Source organism: Hippoglossus hippoglossus, chromosome 1, assembly GCF_009819705.1.
Source record: "Hippoglossus hippoglossus isolate fHipHip1 chromosome 1, fHipHip1.pri, whole genome shotgun sequence".
NCBI classification, from domain to species: Eukaryota; Metazoa; Chordata; class Actinopteri; order Pleuronectiformes; family Pleuronectidae; genus Hippoglossus; species Hippoglossus hippoglossus.
In genome coordinates, this window is record NC_047151.1 from 8684812 (window position 1) to 8708774 (window position 23963).

Sequence of the window (23963 nt, forward strand, 5' to 3'; positions counted from 1 at the left end):
TTTGACCTTTGATCACCCAAATCTAATCAGTTCATCCACTAATGGAAATGAGCATTTGTGCAAAAAATTTGTAAGGATTTCTCTCGAGCCGTTTTTAAGATAACATGTTCATGAGCCAAAAATAACGTTTTGTGACTTTTGACCACAAACATCTTATCAGTTTGTCTCTTAGTCCCTAATTGTGCTCCGGAGATACAGTGTTCAGTGCGGCCAAACTGTGCAAATGTCTTATTCTCTCCCCAAAAATATTCCATCAACTGTTTTAAGCTGCATCACTTCTTAGTCACCAAGTCATAACTCACAGCTCATATTTGCCTCGACAGGAAACGAGAAGTAAAGAAATGATGTAAGACAAACCATTTGTTATCGAAGAGCATATTCATTGAATGATAAGTGGTCTTTCACTTCTGCAGTGCATCAGCGTAGGAGCTCAAACCTCATACTGACACCTGATGTAGCAGAACCTGACTCTGCAACGTCAGCAGAGGATAGTGTGTGTGTGTAGATTGATGAGGACGACTGGTGGTACACTTTGATACAAAGAATGTGAAAGAAAACTTATTTCACACACTTTGATACAAAGAATGTGAAAGAAAACTTATTTTGATGTTACACATATAGGAGTAGGTTTCAAAAAAGGAATCACTCGTAGTGTAGTAGGAAACCAATCTTTATTAAAAAAAAAAAAGACCAGAAACATAAATAACTAACAGGAATTAGAGATGAAGAGAATGAAGAGACTACGCTTAAAGAAATTGCATAATTAAGATCCACTTCCAGTTAAAAACAACAACAAAAAAATCATTTCAAATGTTCTGAATGATAAAAGGAGGAGTTCCAATAGATGTCAGGATCATTTCCTTCACATGCACCAGAAACACCAGCGATAATGGTGACATTAGTTTTCCATCCGACTGGCCACTCACTTCCAAACATTCAGATCAAATTGTTAAAGCTAATTCAGAAAGAACCTGTGTGCTGTACAGTAGTGAATGTTGATCATGGCTTGGTTCAAAAACAAAAAAAAAACAAAAAAAACAAAAACAATAAAAAGGGTTTTAATCACTTCAGAGCATTTGCAACTCAAATGTTCTACCACTCCGCAAAGATGATGATATAGAAACACTTTTGTTGTGCACATGTGGAGAATTGTTAACATTCAAACAGAAACAGAAAGCATTCTTCTGCAGAGGAAACAAACGAATGATCTAATTCAGGAGGATTTACAGTAAGATTCAAATTCAAAAGGCTCATTATCACCTACGCTTAAATCCACAATCTGAAATAATTTCAGGAGAGATGATTAATAAATCATGAACTGTGGCAGCAGGAGTTACTTACAACGTCATCAGTGGCTGAAAAGGTAGAGATGATGATCTGGGTTCGAAAATACTTTTGTTTGAATATTAAATTCAAACCGAATGGGTCTGTTAACAGTCCGGCCAATACTGCAGCTTGCACACCAGGATCCAGTGCAATACGGTTTCCCTAAAGGATCTCACACACACACACACAACCTATCACAAAGGAATTGTGGAAAGTTTTCAGGATGAAGGTGCATCCAGCCTGTCAGTGTGTCCGTCTCTGTTTCCACTGTTCGCTTTACAGGAGACAAGAGGGTGAGAAGTGGAGACGACTGATGGAGAGAACAAGTAAAGATTGTGTAAGTATGTGTACATGTCCACACGCACATTAAATTCACTGTCTGTGTCCATCTGAGGGGTGTGTGTGTGTGTGTGTGTGTGTGTGTGTGTCTCAGGAGATGGTGGAGAACTCTTTGAGCAGGACGTCCTGACTCATTGTGTTCAAAGAGACATTCTTCCTCACATTCAGACTGATGGAGCGAACCTGGGGAGACAGACAGAGACATTTAATACACGTGCAATGTTATCAACCTCTACTCACCACATCCTCTCCACCGTGGACTCTTTCATGACTCATTTTGACTTGTTATGTGCCCACAAATCAATAAAAGGAGCATCAAACCCCTATACTCCCACAATGCACTGCTCTTCATCTTACCAGCTCCTTGAAGAAAGCCGCCTCTTTGGGCTGCTCCGAGTATCTCTCAAACTGGTCCAGACCATCCTGCAGCTTGAGGGTTAGTGTGTCATAGTTGGTTTTAACCACCTCCAACACCTAATGACAACAGAAAGAAATATCTAAACGACTGTGGCATAACTTCCAACTGCACAACACGCACGACTGTCTAATGCATCTTACAGTGAACTCAAACAGTCAAATATAATTAGTGTTTAATACTTTAATAGAACATTTGTATTCATGAGAGATCATATGGAGGGTTGCAATACTGGAGCAACACATCTGGTCCCTCCAACTCACTCGATCAGTGTGTGTGTGTGTGTGTGTGGTATGCACAGGATACTTGCCTGAAGTAAAGTTAGCAGAGAGATAAGGCGTTTGAATCCCTGTCATTTTACCATTCAGTGGGGAAATAGCCCCCGAGCAGAGCTTTCATTATTTTATTAATGGCCCTGCAACACTCCGCACAGCATGAGACACTCGCAGCGAGATGCATGAGCCGCGTCTTGTCATGCTTCCCTGAGCACCGCAAGACACACGCGCACACGTGTCCAGCTCTTATCACTCTACATATTCTCCTCTGGCCCTTGCAGTGTATCTTAGGTGCAGCTAAATCATAATTTTTTTTGATTTATTGACAGAGGATGAAGAAGAGTAAAACATTCTTCATTCTCCCTTTTATTTGACTCTAATAATTATACAGCTCTGCTCAGGAATAAAATGTCTGTTATTTATATTCAACCTCTGATGTACGCTGATGAAAAATTCATACGCATACCTCTCTCTCCCTCTCTCAGTTCTAAATCACCCACCCCCATCTCTCTCTCTCTGTGTGTGGAAATGTGGAGGCAGGTTTGAATCGTAACCTCAACTAATGTGTGTTAAAGTTTGTTGCTCATTAGCAACAAATGGAAAGGAGGGGGGGAAAAGAGAAGCAGAGGGGGTAAAGGAAGAGGAAGCTATGACGAATTGGTTAGAAGCGAGAGATTAAAATAAAGTAAAAGTAAAAAGGAGAATTAAAGAAAAGCCGTCGTCTCTGTTTCAGGCTGTTTCCTCTCTGCATCACCGGGCAGATAGAATTACGTGCACACAGCTGGCATTGTGTGTATCTTGAAGCGTGGATACAAAAGCAGCCTTGTGTGCTGAAGTGTGCTCTGACTCTGATGTTGTATATGCTGTGTCTGACAGACAGACAGACTACAGCAGCCTGTTTTAATGCTGTGTGTTTCTGGAGGCCATCCATCTTCTGGTGTCACTGTCGGGAACGAGCGTGCCGCCGGCGCTTGGCTTGCAGGTGGCTTGTATGTCAAAAGACACGTAATGAAAATGCAAAGTCTGTATCACATTCACTTCATTAAAAAACAAGGATGGAGGGAGGCAGACGGCAGAAAAACAAAAGGCTTAGTGGAAAGTGACAATGTGAACGTGCCTTAAACTGATTTATTCATCATCTCTGCTCGACTTCTCATTGTTCTGCTCTATCGTACAGGTTCAAATCCACAGCCACAAGCTGCTCTGGATAGTTTGACGTAATCAGTGGAATGCAAGAAGCGAGATGAACATTTGATTATTTTATACGTTTTTTTATTTTGTATTATGTGTGTGATTTTGCAGAGTGCAATTCTTTTCTAAATTTTACCTTTACATTTTACATTTTATGAATCTAAAAGTTTCAAAACAACAGATTATTATCATTTAAAGCCATAACAATTATTGTTGCCATTATACCATCTTAATAAATCACACAAATTATATTTGTATAGCCCATATTCACAAATCACAATTTGTCTCATAGAGCTCAACAAGGTGTGATATCCTCTGTCTGTCTCTTTCCTTACTCAACACGAGTAAGTACTTTATAATCATTACCCTCCAAAAGAAAATCAATAGGCATTAATTCAGTGTGAAATTACTGCAGTTTAAGAACATTTTTTTTTTAAATTTGTTTCTTGATCCAAATCACTTAATAATCACTATCTGTCAAAAATGACTTCTATATTTCCTACATATTAAAGCCACAGTGTGATTGGCCGACAATAAAATGAGTACAACCGTTAACAATGAGATATTTGAGTGCTCGACATTTGGTCAAGCAGTGTTCGGTACAATCTTTGTGTAGAGATTGTGTCAGAAGGTTAAGAAAGGTTTTATCACTGAACCACACTGTGGATATGTTTAAATCTTAAAACTCCTGGCTACTGTTTATTCCAGGGATGGAGATCCTCCAGCCTCCCGGCAATTTACAGCCATGACAGAGTTTGATTCTGCTGGCAGGACAAATCATAAACACATAAAATAAACTCAGAAATACAAACAAAATCTCATGAAAGTTATTAACTTTTTCCGCAATAGTAGAAAGAAGTAGACTAATGTTGTTCAGGGACGGGTGTCAGGTCACAGTCAGGGTGAATGAAAGACATATATGTGATATTTAGTATTTATGTGTCATCGCAAAAAGACACTATGGCGACAGAAAAGTTGATGCAGAATGTTGCATTTTCCAAAAGGAAAAGTACAAACTTATTTCTTGTTGTTGAAATAAAAGTTTCCAGTGTCCCTAGTTTGCTAGAATATGGTTACAGTGATGAAAAAGTCCAATCTCAACATCTTTGCAGCTGAAAACCTCCAACTAAACTGAACGAGTTACAGGGACAAACACTCTTGATGAATTCAAAGATCTTCGGTGGAATTAGTGTGTCAACACACAGATTCAACAAGACCACATTGTGACAGACATCGAAAGAAAAGTGCATTCCCTTCTCTCTGGCCCGCGATGAAACAACAGATATGATCAATATTGTCCAACAAGCCATTTTTTTTGTAGGTTTACTGCCATATGGATACGAGGGAGGACTTACTGTATTTGAAACCCATGCATGGCTCAACCAAATGTGAGGATTTACAACAATGTCTCTGGCAAAGACTCTTCTCAAAATCCTGAGTCAGACTGACCCTGACCTGGGAAACCAGCTGCTAATAGTATCATCACACGGGCTGTAAGCAGGTGCAGCCTGTTGCATGTGCAAAACGCAGTAAAACCCAGAACAAATTATTTTTGTTGCATCTGGACTGGATTGAACTTAACTGTGTTGGGCTTGTTGTTGTTTTAATAAAACCTAGAAATTCACACACACACACACACACACACACACACACACACACACACACACACACACACACACACACACACACACACACACACACACACACACACACACACACACACACACACACACACACAACCTTCTGACAACAGGCACCCGGCTGAATTTACGAGGTTCTAGCCCTGGAATTAGAGAGGTTAATCTAACATATGTGTTAAATAATGTAGCATGTCCCTTGAAAGATTGAAACAGCCTGCTATAGGAAAAGGTTTCCCAGCCCTGGGTCATTTGTTCATGCTGCTCTCTGTTTTATTTTAGCACAAAGTGTTAGAAAACAGACCATGTCTTATAGGTAACATAAGATATGATCAAGTTTGTATGGTTTTATCTATGGTTTATATTTTTGGTTATCCTGTCATTAGGTTGTTCATGTTTTTTCTAAATCCTCCTTTACAATAACGCTCTACATGTTAACACTCTGGTGAGGATACTCAAAATATCCAATAACTAAGATGAGTGTATATAAGGAAATAGGGGCATTGGAATACCGGGTTACAGTTTTGCCCCAATGGTTTGCTCGTCTATATCATTGTGGAATGGCCTGGTTAGATGCATTTTAAACCATTTTCTGTTAATACTCAATTTACTGCCAGTATTCAGCAGCTCCATGAAGACTTCTACTAAAGAAACGTGCTGGGACCCACCAACTCTCAAAAACAAAGTCACTTTATCTAATGAGTTAATATCACAAGTGGAAAATCATATAAAAGCACTGGCAGCTCATTGACACTGAAGCCAACTTCTTCCTTCCCTCTTTGTTGTGAATAAATCTAGCAGATAAAAGTGGAGAGGTAATTGGGGAGTTTAATGACCAAATCCATCACTCTCTTATCACCTTGTTAAAAAAAGGGACTCCTGGCGGCTTTCCTTTCCTCTCCGATTTGACATAAATGATAAAGGATCTAAAGTGGCGCTCACAGCACTATCAGTATCGGTTCAGCTTCCCTCCAGTCCACACTCAACTTTTTCTACTAATGATAAAGGAATAACTTCAAGCATTTCAAAAGCTGTCCAGATGCTTAATGAGACACTTCGCACTCTGTGTGTTTTGCAGCGGGACTCCTACTGCGTGCTTCGTTATTTCAACGAGAGCGTCAGAGAAACTGCAACAATGACTGTTCTCTAAATATATACCACAAACATCTATAATCACAATAAATCAAACTGTCTTTTTGGGCTAATGTTTTAAATACACAGTGGGAGGTGAATTCTGTGTGTGTTTAGTAAAAACTGTATCAAATCTGTTGCGTTTCAGTGTCTCCAGAAGTGACAACAACCAAAATGTGTGTGTCAGGAACTGGATTTTTGTATGAGAAGTTTCCTCCCAATTGATTGCAGTGATGAGTTTTAAGATCAGTGGTGTGTGTGTGTGTGTGTGTGTGTGTGTGTGTGTGTGTGTGTGTGTGTGTGTGTGTGTGTGTGTGTGTGTGTGTGTGTGTGTGTGTGTGTGTGTGTGTGTGTGTGTGTGTATCCATGTGTACATGTAAAACAGAGCATCTTGGAAACATGATGTCACAGCTCACTTCACAAATGCCTATTGCTGCTTTGTGTAATGAGCATGTGCCAGAAACAACAACAATAGTGGCTATATAACGGTTTCTCTAGGTTTGGTCAGCACTGCTTTATCTAATTATAAGTTTGCAGCTAGAATTAGCATCACTGCAACACATTAGCAGCATTCACAGGTGCCTTGCCCAATATTACTTATACCACTGCATTCTTCTCTGATATTTAATTGATGTGTCACCAACTACTGGCCTGGCATGCTTGTTTGAGTGTTTGTAGTCATTTCTGTGTTTTTGTCAGGACAGAGATATTTTGTAAAATGAAGGTTGTGTGGACAGAGATTATTTTTTTAAATGGAGTAAAAAAAAAACCTGCTGTATTGCAGACAAGCCCTGAATCGTTCATCTTGGCCACAGAGCTGTTACTACTACTTTTTTTTTTTAAAGTAAAATCTATTGAACTTCCTCTCAAACACTTTGAACTAGTGAGTCTTTTCTTTTTTGTACTAAAAAATGAGATTTACTTTTCAAATGACAGGAGTGAGGTTTCAGGAGAGTTCAGCCCGGATGGCCCTGAGATGTTGGTGAAGTTTATTTTTATTTCCTTGAGTGTAAGTTTGAGTCTGGCATGTTTACCTGTTCCTCTGACAGCTGGGAGATGTGGTTCACGGCAGCGTACGACTCAATCTTGGGGTTAAAATGGTTGACGATGGCCCTTAAAGACAAAAGCACAGGCACTTCTGAAATGATACAGAAATGACTTTGAATACCTTTGATTTTTACTCACTCATTTTTTTGCCATGGATTTTGTGGAACACTTTGTAACCTTGTTTAGATAAGTGCTCTACAAATAAAATAAAAATATTTATTTATTTATATATATATATATATATATACACACACCACTCTACGAAGTGCAAGACTACACATTGGACTGGCTACGGTAGCATTGTAGACTTTCACCCATTTTAATGCTTTCTGGAAAAGCTATATGTGGAGTAAGTTCTTGTTTAGGAGCAAATTAAGAATATAATTCAAAAAAATTATTATAAAAGGTGTTGACCCTTTTTAACTTGATCTTTGACAAGCAATGTTTTAACAGCCTGTTTAACACTAAACTCATTTCTATTCATTCCCATTCCATTCTATCTCGGGGAATTTCAGATGTAAATTCAGATGCAATGTCTTCCAGCATCACCATTCATCTCTCAGAAATAAACAGCTTTATAGCACAAATAAAAGCTGATGCAATAAGCACAGCAGTGAGATGAAATGGCTTATTTAGTCCTGGGTTAGAAAGAGTAATACATCAAATAAATTATAGTGACAAAAATGCAGAGAACTCTCTGTCGTGGTATTTCTGCTGTCATTTCCACATGGAGGATAAAACTAATGGAATAAAAAATGGAATTGGTCCCTTCATTTGAGATGATTTCAACACTGTCTCTCTGGGTTCTTTATACCACTCTACCTTAATTCATTTATTCATCTGTTCATTATTCTTTCCCTCTCCTTCCTGCCTTCCCTGAACCCTTGTGACTGCCGATTTAAACAGTGCAGACGACTCCATCAGGAGACCAGCTGAGTTGCTGAATCCAGGGGGAGTATACCCACTCGCTCGGGTGCCCTCAGGGGCCTCCGAGCCAGGGTGACCTCAGAGGATCATCTTGTCAGAGAAGATGGAGGAGGAGGAGAGAGAGATTATGGGAATAGGAAACTGTCGGAGAGGAACAGTGAGTGTGTGGAGTCCGTTTGGGGTGAAGGAGATAAAGGCTTTAAAATGATCGAGTAGACAAGCCCTGGGACGAAAAAAAAAAAAAAGAAGCAGGCTAGGGATGGAGAAATTATAGTTCCAAAGCCTTTACTTCATTCACTTTATTTTGACCTTCCTCTGACACGTTCTTGTTTGCAATTTTCGTGCAATCCAATTTGACCCTTTTCTCCCTCTTAGTGTACAGTATTTGTAAGCTAAGTGTGTGTGTGTATGTGTTTTTACCTAACATTGACAAGGGCGTGCGTGACTTTGCTGGCTGGCTCTTTCCACTGGCCCGTGTTGGTTGATACTCTCAAAACTAGAAGGCAGAGAATGACAGAAACAAACAGAATCAGATGCATGTGCAGTCACACATGTAGGTTTAAGGCTGCAACTATTGATTATTTTCACTGTCGATTTATCTGACAATTATTATCTCAATTTACCAATTGATTGTTTGCTCCTTCAAAATGCCAGAAAAGTTTCCCAGGGCCCAAGTTTACATTTTCAAATATCTTGTTTGAGCCAAACTAGTTGAATGGTGGTCATGTTACATGTAGGTACTTAAAGGGAAAAAGTCAGGAATACAAATTTGACCTTTAAGGCACCTCAGAGACAGACTTTGGCCTTTGACACACTAAAGAACAGGGAAAACCTGAAAAGCGTAGTATGCACACTTTAAATTCTGCTGGGCTCAGAGTCTGAACTGCTGAAGGTTATTGAAGTAGTGCATCTCTTGAAGCTAAAAGCACCTGTACAGAAAACAGAGCCTATTAATCGCTCTTGGAACAAATAAAAAAATCATCATCTCAGGCCACTCACATCAGCATTTGGCTAATCTGAATTTCCGAAAACATCTGATGCTTGGAGCTCGTCTCTTCACCTTTGCTATTATGTCCATACTAACAATACAGAGCTGTCTTCTTAAAGTTAGCTGAAGACCCACAGTTGGTGGCATGTGACATAGTACTACTAAAGTATAACAGTCTTTCTTACCCATACAGTAGAGGTTGTCGAAGACCTGGTGCATTCGGACGATTTCATAGTACAGCTCGTCGTAGCTGTTGGAGGTGGGCAGGAACGTGTCGCCGTACGTTATGAACATGTTGAATAGGTTCACTACCTGGATGAGGAAACACAAACACATTAAGTGTGAATTTACCTACAACACTTTCACACTCAAAGCGATAAGAACAAAGAGATTTTGATCTGAAACATCAGTAATGTGATTTGAAACTTATTTTGTAACTTATTATTCTTTTTAGAAAATACATTTTAGTATATCAATAATTTTTTATGCCTTAACTAAACATACACTGATCAGCTAAAGCATTAAAACGGGTAACTGGTCTTTATGTTGTGGCTGATCTGTGTAAATTCATGCTCTGACAGATTTTACAAACACAGTGAGTTGTTTTTTTTTCACCTCCTCTACAAAAATGAATAAAGAAAGACTATTTAAACAATTTTAAGTGTTTGATTTCATGTGCACAGCTGGAAGACAAGCTGCACATTTACTTCATCCCGTCGTCTTTCTACAAGACAATACACGCATCTCTGTGAAAACAATCAGCAATGTGGACTTAACTCTGTCAGGCTCTGGTCTGCGTGTGTATGTGTATGTGTGAGTGTGGTGTTTCTCACCAGTAAGGCCAGATGAAAGATGTTGTGCTTGGCCAGCAGTGTGGTCTCATTTGACAGCAGGAACTTCAGCAGGTTGATGAGAGCTGTGCAGGGGCAGATATGTTGGCATTAATGAAATAATCTGAAGAGCTGATAGTCGTCTACCAGCAGAGGCAGGTGGCAGCAGTCTGCTTCCCTCAGTGTGTTTCTTTATTAAGGCAGATAATGGAAACACAGGAGGGGGGGGGGAAACCTTTCAACGCCAAATCAAGTCCCTTCACAAGCTATAATTGAAGAAAACAAAAGAACCAATACGCGACGCACAAAAAAAGGCTTTTAACAACCTCCAACATGAGCTGGCACAACAACACAATGAAGAAGATAAACACATCCGTTTCTTTAATTTGGCTAATTTTTTCTCTCCAGTCCTATTTCAGGGTTTACCATTATCACCACCAGGAGGAGAGGGCCGTGTTATTCAGGGAATTAAGCAGATAATTGGTCTGATTAGAGAAAATGTGTATTCTAATGAGACACGGTGCGATGGGGCCATTACAAGCTGAAACGTTCTCCTATTGTGTGTTGACCAGGCTGAAAGCAAGGCCACTAGGATGGATTGTACTTTCTTTAGAGGCTCATTATCCGGTCTCAATGATGCAATACATTTACACAATAACAGGCCCAACGACTTCAAAAAGAGATTGGTTTAGTTTTGTGAAAGCAGGAACTCTTTACTCAACTGTAGAGGCGATGTTTTTTCAATTAGGTTCTAAACTGTCCCGTCATGAAACCGCGAAAAGACAAGTTATATAATGCTGCTTGAAAATATCTCATAAATAAGTGTAAAATTCAACATCAATCATTACAACGAATTATCACTCATTAATCTGCTGTACCTAACCTAAAGTGAGCTGTCCTTACCTGACCAGAGCTCTCTCCAGGTGTAGTGTAATCGGATTCTGCATTTCTTCTGGTAGCACAGGAGTTTGTGGATGATCTGTACACAGCGCCTGCACAAATAAAAAACATGTGAAACGGTGACAAACAGCGCAGATGTCTGTATAAGACTAGCATTTGAATAATGTGTGAGTGTAATGCGTGTGTGCTCTCACAAGTATAAATCCATGGGGAATTCCTTCATCATATGAGTGACAATAAACTCCACCATCAGGTCTAAACAAAGAGGTACAGGAGAGACAGAGACAGAAAAACAAAGGTTACAGCTGTAAAGCAAAAGCAGACAAAGCTTTCAGCAGGAGTCTGTTGAGGGAAAAACAATTACAGGAAAAAACATTCAAAACCAACAAGTATCTGGAAAATATCTAATGAATAAATATGTAGAAAATATTAATCTTTGACAACGATACAATGCAATTAAGTGTCAATAGCCATAAAGGATTAAAAGTGGGAGGACATATACATGAAACTTAAACTAATTTACAGTATGTCCTCAACTTTAAAATAAAAAGATTTGGTTTCCTGCCAAACCCGTTGCCAGGGGAGACTCAGAAAGCTAATAAGAGGTTATAGTGGACTAACTAGCATTCAAAAATATCAATGATCAGTTATTACCAGTGCACAGAAAACCCCAGTTATAAATCTGCCTCATACCTAGAACAGCACACACCAGCGGCCGTGAAGGGATGCTCTTGTCCACTGGTTTTTTTCTGTGCCTCATGGGCTGAAAAAGATAAATTAGGTAAAAAAAGAACATTTTTGTAGGACTTTACTCACTTACTGGGAATTGTACAGAGCTCTCTGCCACATTTTATCTCTTTATCTGTGGCTTTTATTCAATTATCATGGACGATCATTCAGTTGTTATCATCTGACCAATATTGCATGATAAAGGTGTTTAATAGGTGGCCATAAACCAATAAAGCAACCAATGTGTCTTAATCACATGACTAAAATGATTACAAACAACTATTACACAACAATTTCCATGACAACCAGGAAAATACTGATAATGAAAAGTGTGTGTGTGTGTGTGTGTGTGTGTGTGTGTGTGTGTGTGTGTGAGAGGATACAGTCATAATACAAGTGAGGGACCAGTGTATCAGAATACTGTCAGTATATATTAGCTTTAATTAGTGATAATTTATGGAAGATTAACATTTTTATTGACAGAGTTTAACGCTGACAGCTGAAAGTGTCTGCATATGTTTTATGATTAACTCACCATTCTGTGGAGATTGACTCTGAAGTTCATATTGTCATCATGAAGAAAGGCATCAGCATACTGGTCCTATCACACACACACACAGGTGGATTTAGAACATAGACCGTGTCAATCAAAGACCTGGTTCAGACCTGGTATTGACATCCATCCTGAGTGATCCGATCACAAATGGTCAGCTCTAAGTGGTCTGAACAGACCCACGTGTCCTCACTGCGTCTTGAGATCCGATCACTCAGTCCCACCACATTCGGAGGTGATTATTTGTATATAGAGTGAGGAAGTGACATCTCATCACAAATGTCCACAGTAGACGCATTCAGGACACATTTTAATGTCAGTTGTGAACACACGTGCATGTGTCCTCTTGTGATCAGATCACTCAGGACGGATGTAAATACTGGGTCTCAACAGGGCCACGGACGGATTGTTGGAGAACATGGAAGCATGCGCTGTTCATACCTCTGCTATGCAGGTGAGGATGATTAGGCACAGTCTGGCACTGTTGAGTCTATGCTCATCTGGAAACACAAACATGGGACTCTTAAAAGATTAAAAATATAATAATGTTATACAGTCTGATAACTATTTAGGGGGAAAGAAGAGACAAAGGAGCGGATGTGAAGGTTTCCGTTTACCTTTAGTGTCCTGCATTACAATGGAGGCGTACTTGAGGAAGGTGATGAGGAGGTTGCTGGTCCCCAGGTTGGGATCCAGGGGCAGTTCTGGGTTGTTCATCACTATAAAGGACAAGTACATATAAAACTTCAAACACAATCACTGCAAGTTAAATTCTTACAAATAATCTTTCTACATCTTATGGAGAAAGAGGATTTACTATATATGTGGAATAAACAGAGAGAACATAATTATAATTAAACTGATCTTTAAATCAAAAAATGTACAGGAAGTTTGTCATTTTATAAAAGATATTGTCCCAAAAGCCGTCCCTACAGCCTAATTATACGAATAAACGAGTAAAAAAGTATGCGTTTGTCCCAATACTGCCTTACTGCAGCTTGCTGTGTTGTCTAGACAATCAGGTTCATCCATTTAAAAATCTCTGTACTCTGAATCACACGTTCTGTATCATGGATAAATGATAAGCCATTTCTGTCCCCCTCCACCCCACAGACCCTCATTTATCTCCTTCTTTGTCAGATCACTGCAGGACTGGTGGGAAAGAAGATCTCACACTGTCAGGAAACATATCATCACGCAGGGGAAAAAACATGGAAGGAACAAAGTATATTCCTGACGTGATGCAGGCATGTGTGTGCAACTGTTTCTGGTCCGAGCACAGGACCCGGTAAGTGCTGAGGCTCCCATCACATGTCATAATGCACCCTGCATGTGAAACATTCATCTGTATCTGAAGCTGGAGGTAAATATTTTATATAGAAAATGGCTCTTAGGTTCAAAGCAATGGAGGGAGAACTAGCCAGGGATAGAAACATGCACCTTTAGACAGTTACAGCGTGTGTGCATGCTAAATGACCTGGTCTTGAATGTGCCTGCAACATAACCTGAAGTGAAAGCCATGCACCAGTTTCAGAAATGAGTAAGTACTTGGGCTACAGTAATCATTTTAACATTGAACTGTCATAAAGCCACATTAGAAGTGTGTTTTCAGTGTATCACTTCTTCCATATGAACTTAAAATCGAGTGAATACTTGAAAAGGTGGTGCTGGTGTAGGTGTACTGTATGTGTGTGAGTTTCTGCTCAAGGCAGCAATGAAAGGGAGTTGCCATATTCGGAGGGGTTATCAAAAATGTATGTACACTGTTAGGATTAAATAAGAGCAAAGAGAAGAGACCCTAGTTGCCATAAGTTTTAAAGAGCCTCGACTCCCTTTAACCTCTCTTAGGGTAGATAGTTCCATTTTGCTCACAGTTGAGGAGGACATATAAAACATTTGTGATCACACAGAGCAGATGGGCTAAAGCTCTCCTCCTCAACAAAGCTCTGTTGTCACCCCAAAAATATATAAACATTAGTTAATGTCACAGACATGACATGCATGTTTTCTGAGTCTGACCGTCAGAGTTAAAATATTAAAAAAAATAATGGATTACTGTCTAGGGAGGGCGGCGTTGTGCCGAGTGGGGATGTCGGTGTCATTGGAGTAGGGGTGGTAGGTGTGGTTGGGATGTCAATCTCAGGGTGGCTCTGTTGAAAAAAAAAAAAAAAAAGAACACACATGAAATGTAATAGTCGATAACTGACCCTTCTATCCTGTCACAAACTGAAATAACAAAACAGGTTGTACAGCAGAAACAAACAAAGGACAGAGAGAATGGAGCAGCAGGCCTGTGCAATAAATCACATTCTTTGGTACAATATTGTTCATCCACAGATGTAGGTGGGAAATTTGCATGAAGGCCACAAAATGAAACACAGAGGAGAGTGAATGTGACACATCAGGATAATTCTGGACAGGAGTTGAAAGATCATGGGTACTATGACAAGTTACATCTGGAAAAACAAGGCCTCAATTTGCACCGTCAATACTTTGTCAAATTATTGTTCATATCGCACAGCCCTCTTAGTAGTGCAAAATAATTACACAGAAGTTAACATTAATCATTGATGCTCACTGATCTTAACGGCCTTGACAGCAGCACAGTTGTTTAGTGACTTAGAATGAGGGGGTAAGTTCTGCGTGTGATATTAAAACAACATCTGACCTGGCTACACCTTAGAGTGAGTTGCTCAGCAGTAAATGTGTATGAATGTCACTGTGCGGATCAATAAAGACAGTGATGAAGTGGTTTTCACCTTTCAAGAGACACTGATACCAACACAGTATCAACTCTACTGCTGACACTGAGTATCTACTGATAAAATAGTGCATTTAACAGTCAGAAGAATCAAGGTCTGTCTCCTCCTTTCTAACCACTGTCCAGGGTTTTATATCTTTATTTGATGTCAGTTCACATTGCAGATGTCATGATTGGCAGTAGATTAGAAGGCAAAGGAATACAAAACCTTTTAAGATTAAGATTTTAATATTCCAAAAAGCATTGAGAAATGCTTTTGCCAAATATCAGGATAATCTTAAATTGAGTGTTTTGATGTCTGGCCAATTATAATTAGTAGAGTATGAAGACCTTTAACAAGCATGTAAATGCTCTTATTTTGGAAAATCTATTGTGAGAAAAACATACATTTTCCCCAGGTGAAACTTTATTTTGGGTAACAACAGAGGTGAAGAGACTTAGGGAAATGATCTCTAACTGGGCCTCTATCCATGTTTTTAACAACAGTAAAAACAGGGGAGAAAGAGTAAAAGCAGAGCATCTTACCTGAGCTAATACAGTGATGAAGTTGCGGTTAAGGTGCACGGCTTCATACAGTGCCAGCAGAATCGCCTCATTTGTCCTGAGATGAGAGAAGTTGATGAAGTCAAATCGTCACATAAGATTGGACTGAGCTGTTAAAATCATTCAAGGCTTTGGTCCAGTCATGTGTCAGCAGGTCACTTTAATTTTCTGTGTCATTAGCTAAAGCATAATGTGTGTAGCTACTAATAAATCATCTAAAAAAGTTCCTATGCATTCAATTTAAATTTTGATAAATATACTGCAGTGAAATTAAAAATGTAAAACAACAGTGAGTCTCATTTACGGATACAAATATTACCACGACTCATTTTTCAATAAATTACAGTAAAATCTAAAGAAATGGAGCAGAAATTTAACAACAAACTTTTAAGTGAGTGTGTGCTAGTCTTATCTGTTCTAGATTTCTTTCTAGATTTTTCTGGGGGGGTTTCTGGAGAAATCAGAAATTAAAATGATTCTGCAGTATTTAACATCTAAAAACAACTTGTATGAAGCCTGGTCAGCCAGAAGGATTTTCTGTGACCTATGACACCACCTTTCACCCCTTCAATTCTGAGTCAAGATCATCTGTGAATTTGCTAGTTCATCAAAATGGATCACATGAAGACGAAAATAGCCAGTGGTGAATACGTTCTTAACATTTTTTTAAAGTGCCAAAATGTATTTGCTTTTGATGGCCACAAGCCAGGCACATTATCACAGAGGAAACACACCGACAGCTGCAGCAGCACAGGGAGGACAAGGAGGCCATAACCCATTCCATGTGAGTATCTGTGTATGTAGCTCGTGTGTTTCATCACAGGTGAACAGGTCATAACGTGTCCGGGTAGATCCGGTACAGAACGGGACTCTGGCCTGTCCCTCTCAAGAACTTTATATTAATAATATAATAATATTTTCTATAACACCACATTGCCTTGATCAACATGTGAAAATGTTACACCAACAAATGCTGAAGTTATGCTTGGACCAATCAAATTAGAATCTATACTGTAACAGTTACCGATTTCTCTAAGTATTCTTCAAAAACATTCAAAACACACAATTTATATTCCCCACTGTGGTATTAAATTCATTCAAACTTTGATTTACTGTAAGACATTGCATGACAAAACAGCAGGCAAAAAGAAAACACTGTGGTTTTAATGGATCCTCAGTCAAAGTGTAGAAAACGATGCAATTACGTTTGACTGATGGGTAGGAACTAAAATCACTTTGCACTTACTGCACAGAGAGTTTCTCATCGGCGTCTGCTATAAACATGCTGCCCACCTATAGACAACACAACGATGGATTTATCAGTAAAAGACAGCAAAACATCCACATACAAGGCATCATATGAAACTCTTAAAATACAAAATAAAAGATCAAAATTGACGAAATATAGATCAATTTAAGAAACAAACAAAAAGAGCTTACCATACTGGTTAGTGTAGAGAAGAAACCACCCTGGTTGTCCTCCTCCTTATCTTTGTACTGCCTGAAAGGTGGAGAAAAAGACGAGGGACATAAAGGAAAGGAAAAAAAAAAGGAAGAGAATGAAAAATCGAAGACAGGAAGGGCCACAAAACAGCAGAGGCAGAGACATTTTCACTTAAACACAGAACTTGTAACCTAACACACAATCATTTACCTAACATCTCCTCCCTGCTATTCATTATCTGCGGGGCATTCGGTTTATACACAAAAACAATGAACTGTACAAAGCTGTCATCCATCACTGTGACTCGTCTGTCTACACACATGCAGACAGACCAGACCTTCTTCACAAACAGCATTTTTATTTTCCAAATCTTGCCTCGTCCAAAATACATTAACGACCGCCAAAGAAAACTGTCAGATATAAATAACTAAAAGAATAAAAAGCCTGTTGTTTTTTCCAGGAGAATAGAAATAGAACATTTGTGGGAGACATCAAACCAAACTGCTGACGCCAGTGGCCTCCGAACACAATGCAGTGGATCATTAAAAAACAACACTTGGACAGATTTAGCTCTCACCTGTTATATTCTGTCAGAGCGTGGTGGACAACCATCCCCATTCCCTGAGAAATAAAACACATGCGGGGGTTCAATCAAACCTGTGACAATGTACTTGAAGTGGAAGCCAGCGCCTACATCAGATCAGCTATATTCTTATTCTGCAGGTAAGAAGATACGGTGACAACATACTTACATCCAGTGTTGGCTCATCGTCAACGATGGACAGCTTCACAATGTATGGATTCACGGACTAACAGAGAAATCAGAGAGTTTTATACCTGTTAAATATCTGGCACTCATTTCATAATCATTTATCATCAACCCACTTTACCACTGGTCCAAAAACCATTAACATCCACTAACGTCTGGCTTTTGTCTGCAGTGAGAATGCATACAATCGGCATTCACTCCCGGGTCAAATGACTCTGCAGTAAAAGCACAGGCTTTCATTGGCTTATTTCACTTGACAGGAAGGTGACAGCGCCTCTTTTGATGGTGTATTCGTGATGTCCAAAACAGAAAGGCAAGCTTATCTACTGGCAGTGGGAAAGGAGTTATTAGCTTTTTTTAAAGGCAATGAATGTTGCAACAGATTTCAGCCTAGCACATAAGTAAATGCAAAGACTGCATTTTGAGTTGTTGCCCAGATTGCTTATTTACAGTATGAGGTTACATCCACACACGTCCACATCCACAGGCTACATGTTTTGTTTGAAAACAGCCTTTTCATACTAAAACTATCTCGGCCCACACAAACGTTCTAGCTCCACATCAGATATAATCCCTCTCAATACTAACCCGCCTAAAAACGTATATCATGTGACTATTTCCGTTCACTAGGCATGTTCGTGCCGGTGTAAACAGGAAGTAGATTGTCTTATCTGCAGTTGATTGCTTAGTAAAATAAAATAAAAAGCAATATGAGGGATTTCTTTTCTTTGAGGGAAGACGAGGTGGAACTGATACTGCACCATCAGTGTTTATTCTGCAGCTAACAACAATTGTATTGCACCACTCTGCTGCCCAAAAGGCTAAATATCATATAAACAAGTTCAGTCACCTAGTCATCACATGTGTATAATACATAGACTGTATGTACACACCTCATATTTCCTGTAGTTGACCAGAAGGGCCAGAAGCACCACAGCATCATAACCATGCTGCCCTCTACTGGAGACATCAGACAAAATCTGAGGAGAACAGAGAGGAAAGATTGTTTATAATAATACAAATAAAAACTCCAGAAAAAAGAATGACACACAGTCGTCCACTCATCACTTACTTGTAGAATGGCTTCAAAGATGCTGTTGATCATCACATATTCCAGTATGGTGTTCTGACTGATATTGTCTGTTACCTGTGGACAGATTTCAAATATTCTGTCGTGTTTTGTAGGACAACAAACTTTTCCCGAAGCTCATCAGGTTATAAATCCTCTATTCTCACCGTCACCAGACACAGAAGCAGTTTGAGACAAAGGCTCTTGAGACTCTCTGAGCCGTCGCCACACAGAAGACTGTCCAGTCTCTCCATCAGGTCCTACAGGAGACACACAAGAAAATGATTTTCCTTTTATCATCAATCTCATTCACTCCTTTCTTCCACTCCCACGTTGTTTTCTTCACATACTTTCATCCTTTGCTCAGCCTTGTCGAACCCCATGAGCATATTGATGATATCAAAGCCAGACGTCGATTTGTTCTTCTGATGAACCCCTCGGAAAAGTGCACACAGAGTCTGCGGATAGAGGATAGAAGAGCACAAAAATGTGAATAAATTCCAATCACTCAGATCAGATGAGTCAAGGTTCATTTGACTACAGTTACAGTCTTGTTATCATCCTTAAGGGCAGAGCTCCAGACCAACTTTTTACTGGGAGCACTGAAGCCCCTTACTGAAAATGTTAGGAGCACAAGCAGAATATTTAGGGGCGGGCACACCTTAAAATCGACCTGCAACGCAATTTTTAACATTTCCCCCCATAAATAGACAACTCATAGAAATTACAATGTGCTGTTCACATTGTCACATGTTAATTGAAATGGTGCCTTTTTTGAATCAGAAAATTTAATGTAAAGATAAGGTATGTGGTCAGTAACCTTCCTGTCATTATAGGAATCTGTGATGGGAAGACGGTCAAAAATCTAGGTGACCCCCCCCAGGAGCTGTGATTACCTGCAGGGCGTTGACCACTTTGATCTGATGCTCCTCACCCAGAGCCTGAACACAGTGGTGGAACAGGGAGTTGATGTTGTCTTGAATTCGCTGAACTTCTTCCCCATCGACACTCTCCAACTTAGTCTCAAGGTACTCAAGGTTCACCTAGAACATGACAGAAGGACACAAAAGAACCATGAGAGAGTTCCTGTTATGCCACAAACATTTCTCCTCAAGTATCTTTCTCTTTCTTTTACCTTCATAAGAAACAGCTCATCCCAGAAGCGAGGGTTGTTTTTGGCTGGATCCTCTTTCTAAATCAGAGCAGACAGGACACTGCTTACACTTGAACGTGACTTTATTTCTCAAAACATTTACCACTGACTTTCTTTTATTGTGATACTCACAGCAAAAATCTCATCATACATCAGCACCACCTTCTCTTTCAAGGGTTTTTTAGAGGACGACGTCCTTCTCAGCAACCCGGCCTTCTTCTCCACCTGAGACATGACTGAGTCTGAAAACAGACACAATGAGTGAGAAAAGTACTAATCCAAAGCAAGTTCAAATACCATCACACTTCGAGGCACATTCATTCCTAAGGATGTTAATCTTTATAAAATAGGTCAAGATTAAATACTTTAGTATAAATTTAAATAAATAAATATATTCCTGAAACATGGTCACTGTGGTAGCAAAGGCTATTAAAGCAGGAGTTAATATCGTATTTGAGCCGTGGAGTAGCTGCAAATACAGTTGTTTGCAGAGAGAGGACACAGTATAAGGAATTCAATTCAATTCAATATGAACAATATCGCCTGTGTACATAACGATATCTCAGCAACGACTCAGAAACCAAAAAACTTTCCGGAGGTCTTCTTGATGACATTACATATATTAACTTTACATTACATGTATACAATTTTACCAACTTTGACTGTTATAATGACTCATAATGAACATTTTCAACAAGATCTGTGACAGTGCAAAACAATAGTGTGATGATTTGACACAGAATGACTCAGTGGTGTAACGCTGTATTCTATTATTAATAATAATAATGAAACATTCACACCGCCTCTATACACCTACGGACACCTTACAATATATCATTAGTAAACACATAGAATTAAAGCCGAGGTTTAAATCGGGTTAGGAGGCAAAGACCCCCAGGAGATGGACAACAGATTTAACTGTATGACATAGAGATAAAAGCTGCACAGACGATATTTGCCACAGGGATCAACTCTGTTAGTTTGGGTTGTTTCATAGGATTTGTTGGTGATTTCTCTGTTTTGCCTGCTCCAGGATCAGAGGGTCACCTCAGCCGTGAAGCCACATTATCAAGTAGCTCAGTGACAGTGATCGAGAGGTTTTCTGTCACTGATTACATTAACTTGTGGCCTGTGCCATTGAGCCTCTGTGTCAGTCTGCTGTTCACAGCTGGACTCTCCTGTCATGACGGACCTGAGACACAAAGCGAGTCATTCTGCTGTGTAATCTTAATGGTAAACATCTGTCACAACCACTGTTTAAACAGCTACTTTCAGAACTATTCTCCTGGCTTCGCTCAGACTAGCACACACTGGGTCTGTACTGGGCTGGTCGAGATGTAACACTTCAAATCACTGACATGTTGAGCAGTGGACAGTAAACATGAAGGTCACGTTAGCAGAGAAAAACAACATTTGAATGCTGTGAGTAGCTCTGTTAGATTTACTGAATAAAACCAGCTGACATTAGTTAAAGCCGATGGCACATGATACGACCTGCTAGCTAGCTAGCTAGCATGAGCTAACAGAACCCATCGTTACCTCCCGGGGTTTCACCGGTAAACAGCAGAATGTTCCCTTTCACAAACACGTGTTGTTGTTCAGTCGACACCAGATAAACACTCAGTGTGTTTATCAGCAGTTTGGTCTCCACACGGAAAAACACCGTCACGTTCAGTCCCTCCAGCTAAAGCTACAGCTACAGCTAACTAGCTAACGCCTGTCAGACACTGATTTCTGGTTAGCTGTCAAATGTGTGGCTGCGGTCACTGACAACATGGATGTGTTAGATTGTTCAAACAGGTCCCAGTTCAGTGGAGAGTGTTTTCATTCTTACCTCAATGGAAGAATTCAAATGTGTGAATCCTTGTGACAACACTAGCCTCTGTTAGCATACTGCTGCTGCCCGTGGCCCCCTGCTGCTCAGCCACAGATAATACACACACGTTCTCTCTGACACACAACAAATCTCATTTCAACCACATCATTTTTTTTTCAATATAATAATAATAATAATAATGTGATATGACTAATCATCCAAATTATGCATCCACACTTTTCTAAATGAAATAATTTAATAGTGTAGAATAAAAGTACCAAATAAGGAAATATAATCCTATAATACTATTTATAATTTAAGATACATAAGATACACACCTCACTTGACAAAGTCCATAAAATAATGTATTGAAAATGATAATAATAAGTAGAAGAAGAAGATTAGATTTGCCTGTTGATGCCTTTTAATAATGTATATATTAACGAAATGAATTAAATATCAAACAGCTTGATTTATCAACCGTGTGACATTCTGTGAGATGATGTCAAAAGTATCCACATGTTACGTAATAAAATAATTCACTGATTCATGAGTATAATAGTATCAAATAAGAAAATAAAGTCCTTGTGTTAATATTTATCATTTAAGATACATTATGACAAAATCCTTCTTAAACTAAAGAATTATAATATTTGCTTAAAACCTGAGAGAAAAGAACAATAGTAGTGGCTGCTAAATGTGGACTGGTCCTGCTATCATAGATATGTGATTAGATTTCTGTTCACAACTAAAAAAAATCCAAGACAAATAGAAAACAGGAGTATTGAAAGGTTTGATTGATGGTAAAGCAGATAGAAACAGAGTTATAGGAGATTCATGAGTGACTACAACCTGCAGGCAGGTCTCGCAGCGTGAAGAGCAGCGTGAGCCATGATTCATGTAGGGCCGGGGATTAGAACAATATGGACAATTTCCATCAATAGCAACATATCAAAAGTTCACTATATATCGATATATGGCCCATGCACGGTGTATGCACAGTCAGGAGGTATAACACATCATCTTTAAATGAACTTTTTTATCTTGATCAAACTTTTGGCCAAGATTCGTGTAGTTTTCTCTAAATCTCCTGGTTTTCAAATGTCTCTCGCCCTGTGTCAATTTTCTTTTTTAAAGAGAATGACTTCAGACTGTATCTTTGTTATTATTGTCTCTCCTTCATTGGCAGCTCATGCAGACCTTAATCAATATGTCCCCGCAACAGTCTGAGCATCAGCATGAGTAGTTTCATCTGTAATCTGTGGATCTGAATACACTGAGTGCTGCGTCTGTATCTCCATGGAGACACAGGCCTCAAGTGATTAGACGGTTTGTGTGTCATCATGCAGTTAAATGTCTCGTCATTTACGGGGGAGAGTTTTGGGATTCTGTCTAGAATCGCTGGCGGATGTTTGACAGCAGCGCGCCTCAAAGCAAAGTGTTGTGCACTTTGTGTTCCCATTAACACTGGTGATTGAAAACTGGTTGATTCCAGCAGAGAAGAATGATAGTGATAAACCATCTGCGTCCTGTCGAGGAGGCTGAACATCTGCCGGTGCAATGTTTTCCTCTAATGTAGAGAAAATCATCAGGGCAGAGCTGGGTATACAAAATGCTGCCGAGACATGAATTATGGAGGGGCTGCACACATGGAAGTGATTGAAGAGTCCCTTGTCTCTGTAATATGTGGCCACTTGTTGCTGATTTGAAGCACACAGAAAATAACCAGGATTTCTGTTTGAGCTGCTCCTCCTCACAAATGCGCACATGAGTCACCTTCAATTTTATTCAGGAAATCAAAATGACGGAGCTTAATCTCATCCCAGATACTCCTTTTTCTAGGAGCTTGAGTTTTAATGGTAGTTTTCTGGCATTTACATGATCAAACGCAGACAGTAAGCTAGAAGAGTCATCCAGATACAAAATCACATGCTTTTTATCTACAGCAGATTGTTGATTCACATTTGTCGACGTCTGTGAACAAGAATTATTGTCTACATTTCTGTTCTCTGCACTTAGCTCATACTGTAAAGTGCCTGATGGTTTTAGCTTCAGTTTAAAGCAACAGTTGATGTTTGCCTGTTTTGACCTTGTGCCTTCCCGGGTAAATTAACTTAACT

General features: G+C 39.4%; 1 protein-coding gene across 2 annotated transcripts; it reads right to left on the bottom strand.

The window, feature by feature from the left end:
• Positions 1 to 654: 654 nt before the first annotated feature.
• armh3 (armadillo like helical domain containing 3) lies at positions 655 to 21979 on the bottom strand. Of its 2 annotated transcripts, XR_004615425.1 has the most exons (27): positions 21862 to 21959; positions 20160 to 20269; positions 20010 to 20066; positions 19771 to 19917; positions 19225 to 19332; positions 19042 to 19134; positions 18878 to 18952; positions 18699 to 18785; positions 17789 to 17845; positions 17614 to 17657; positions 17033 to 17093; positions 16839 to 16885; positions 15575 to 15650; positions 14345 to 14438; positions 12906 to 13007; positions 12730 to 12788; positions 12271 to 12336; positions 11700 to 11769; positions 11201 to 11261; positions 11010 to 11098; positions 10110 to 10192; positions 9462 to 9588; positions 8709 to 8784; positions 7349 to 7427; positions 2023 to 2139; positions 1706 to 1848; positions 655 to 1665 (listed from the first exon to the last, which is right to left on the bottom strand). XR_004615425.1 is itself a non-coding variant. In XM_034600236.1 (26 exons), exons 2-26 carry the CDS (start codon positions 20259 to 20261, stop codon positions 1756 to 1758), a joined length of 2070 nt encoding a protein of 689 aa, XP_034456127.1. In that variant the 5' UTR covers positions 20262 to 20269; positions 21862 to 21979; the 3' UTR covers positions 655 to 1755. The 2 variants fall into 2 exon arrangements, 1 of the variants encoding a protein (XP_034456127.1); XM_034600236.1 differs by having other exon boundaries at positions 655 to 1848; positions 21862 to 21979.
• Between the last annotated feature and the right edge of the window lie 1984 nt (positions 21980 to 23963).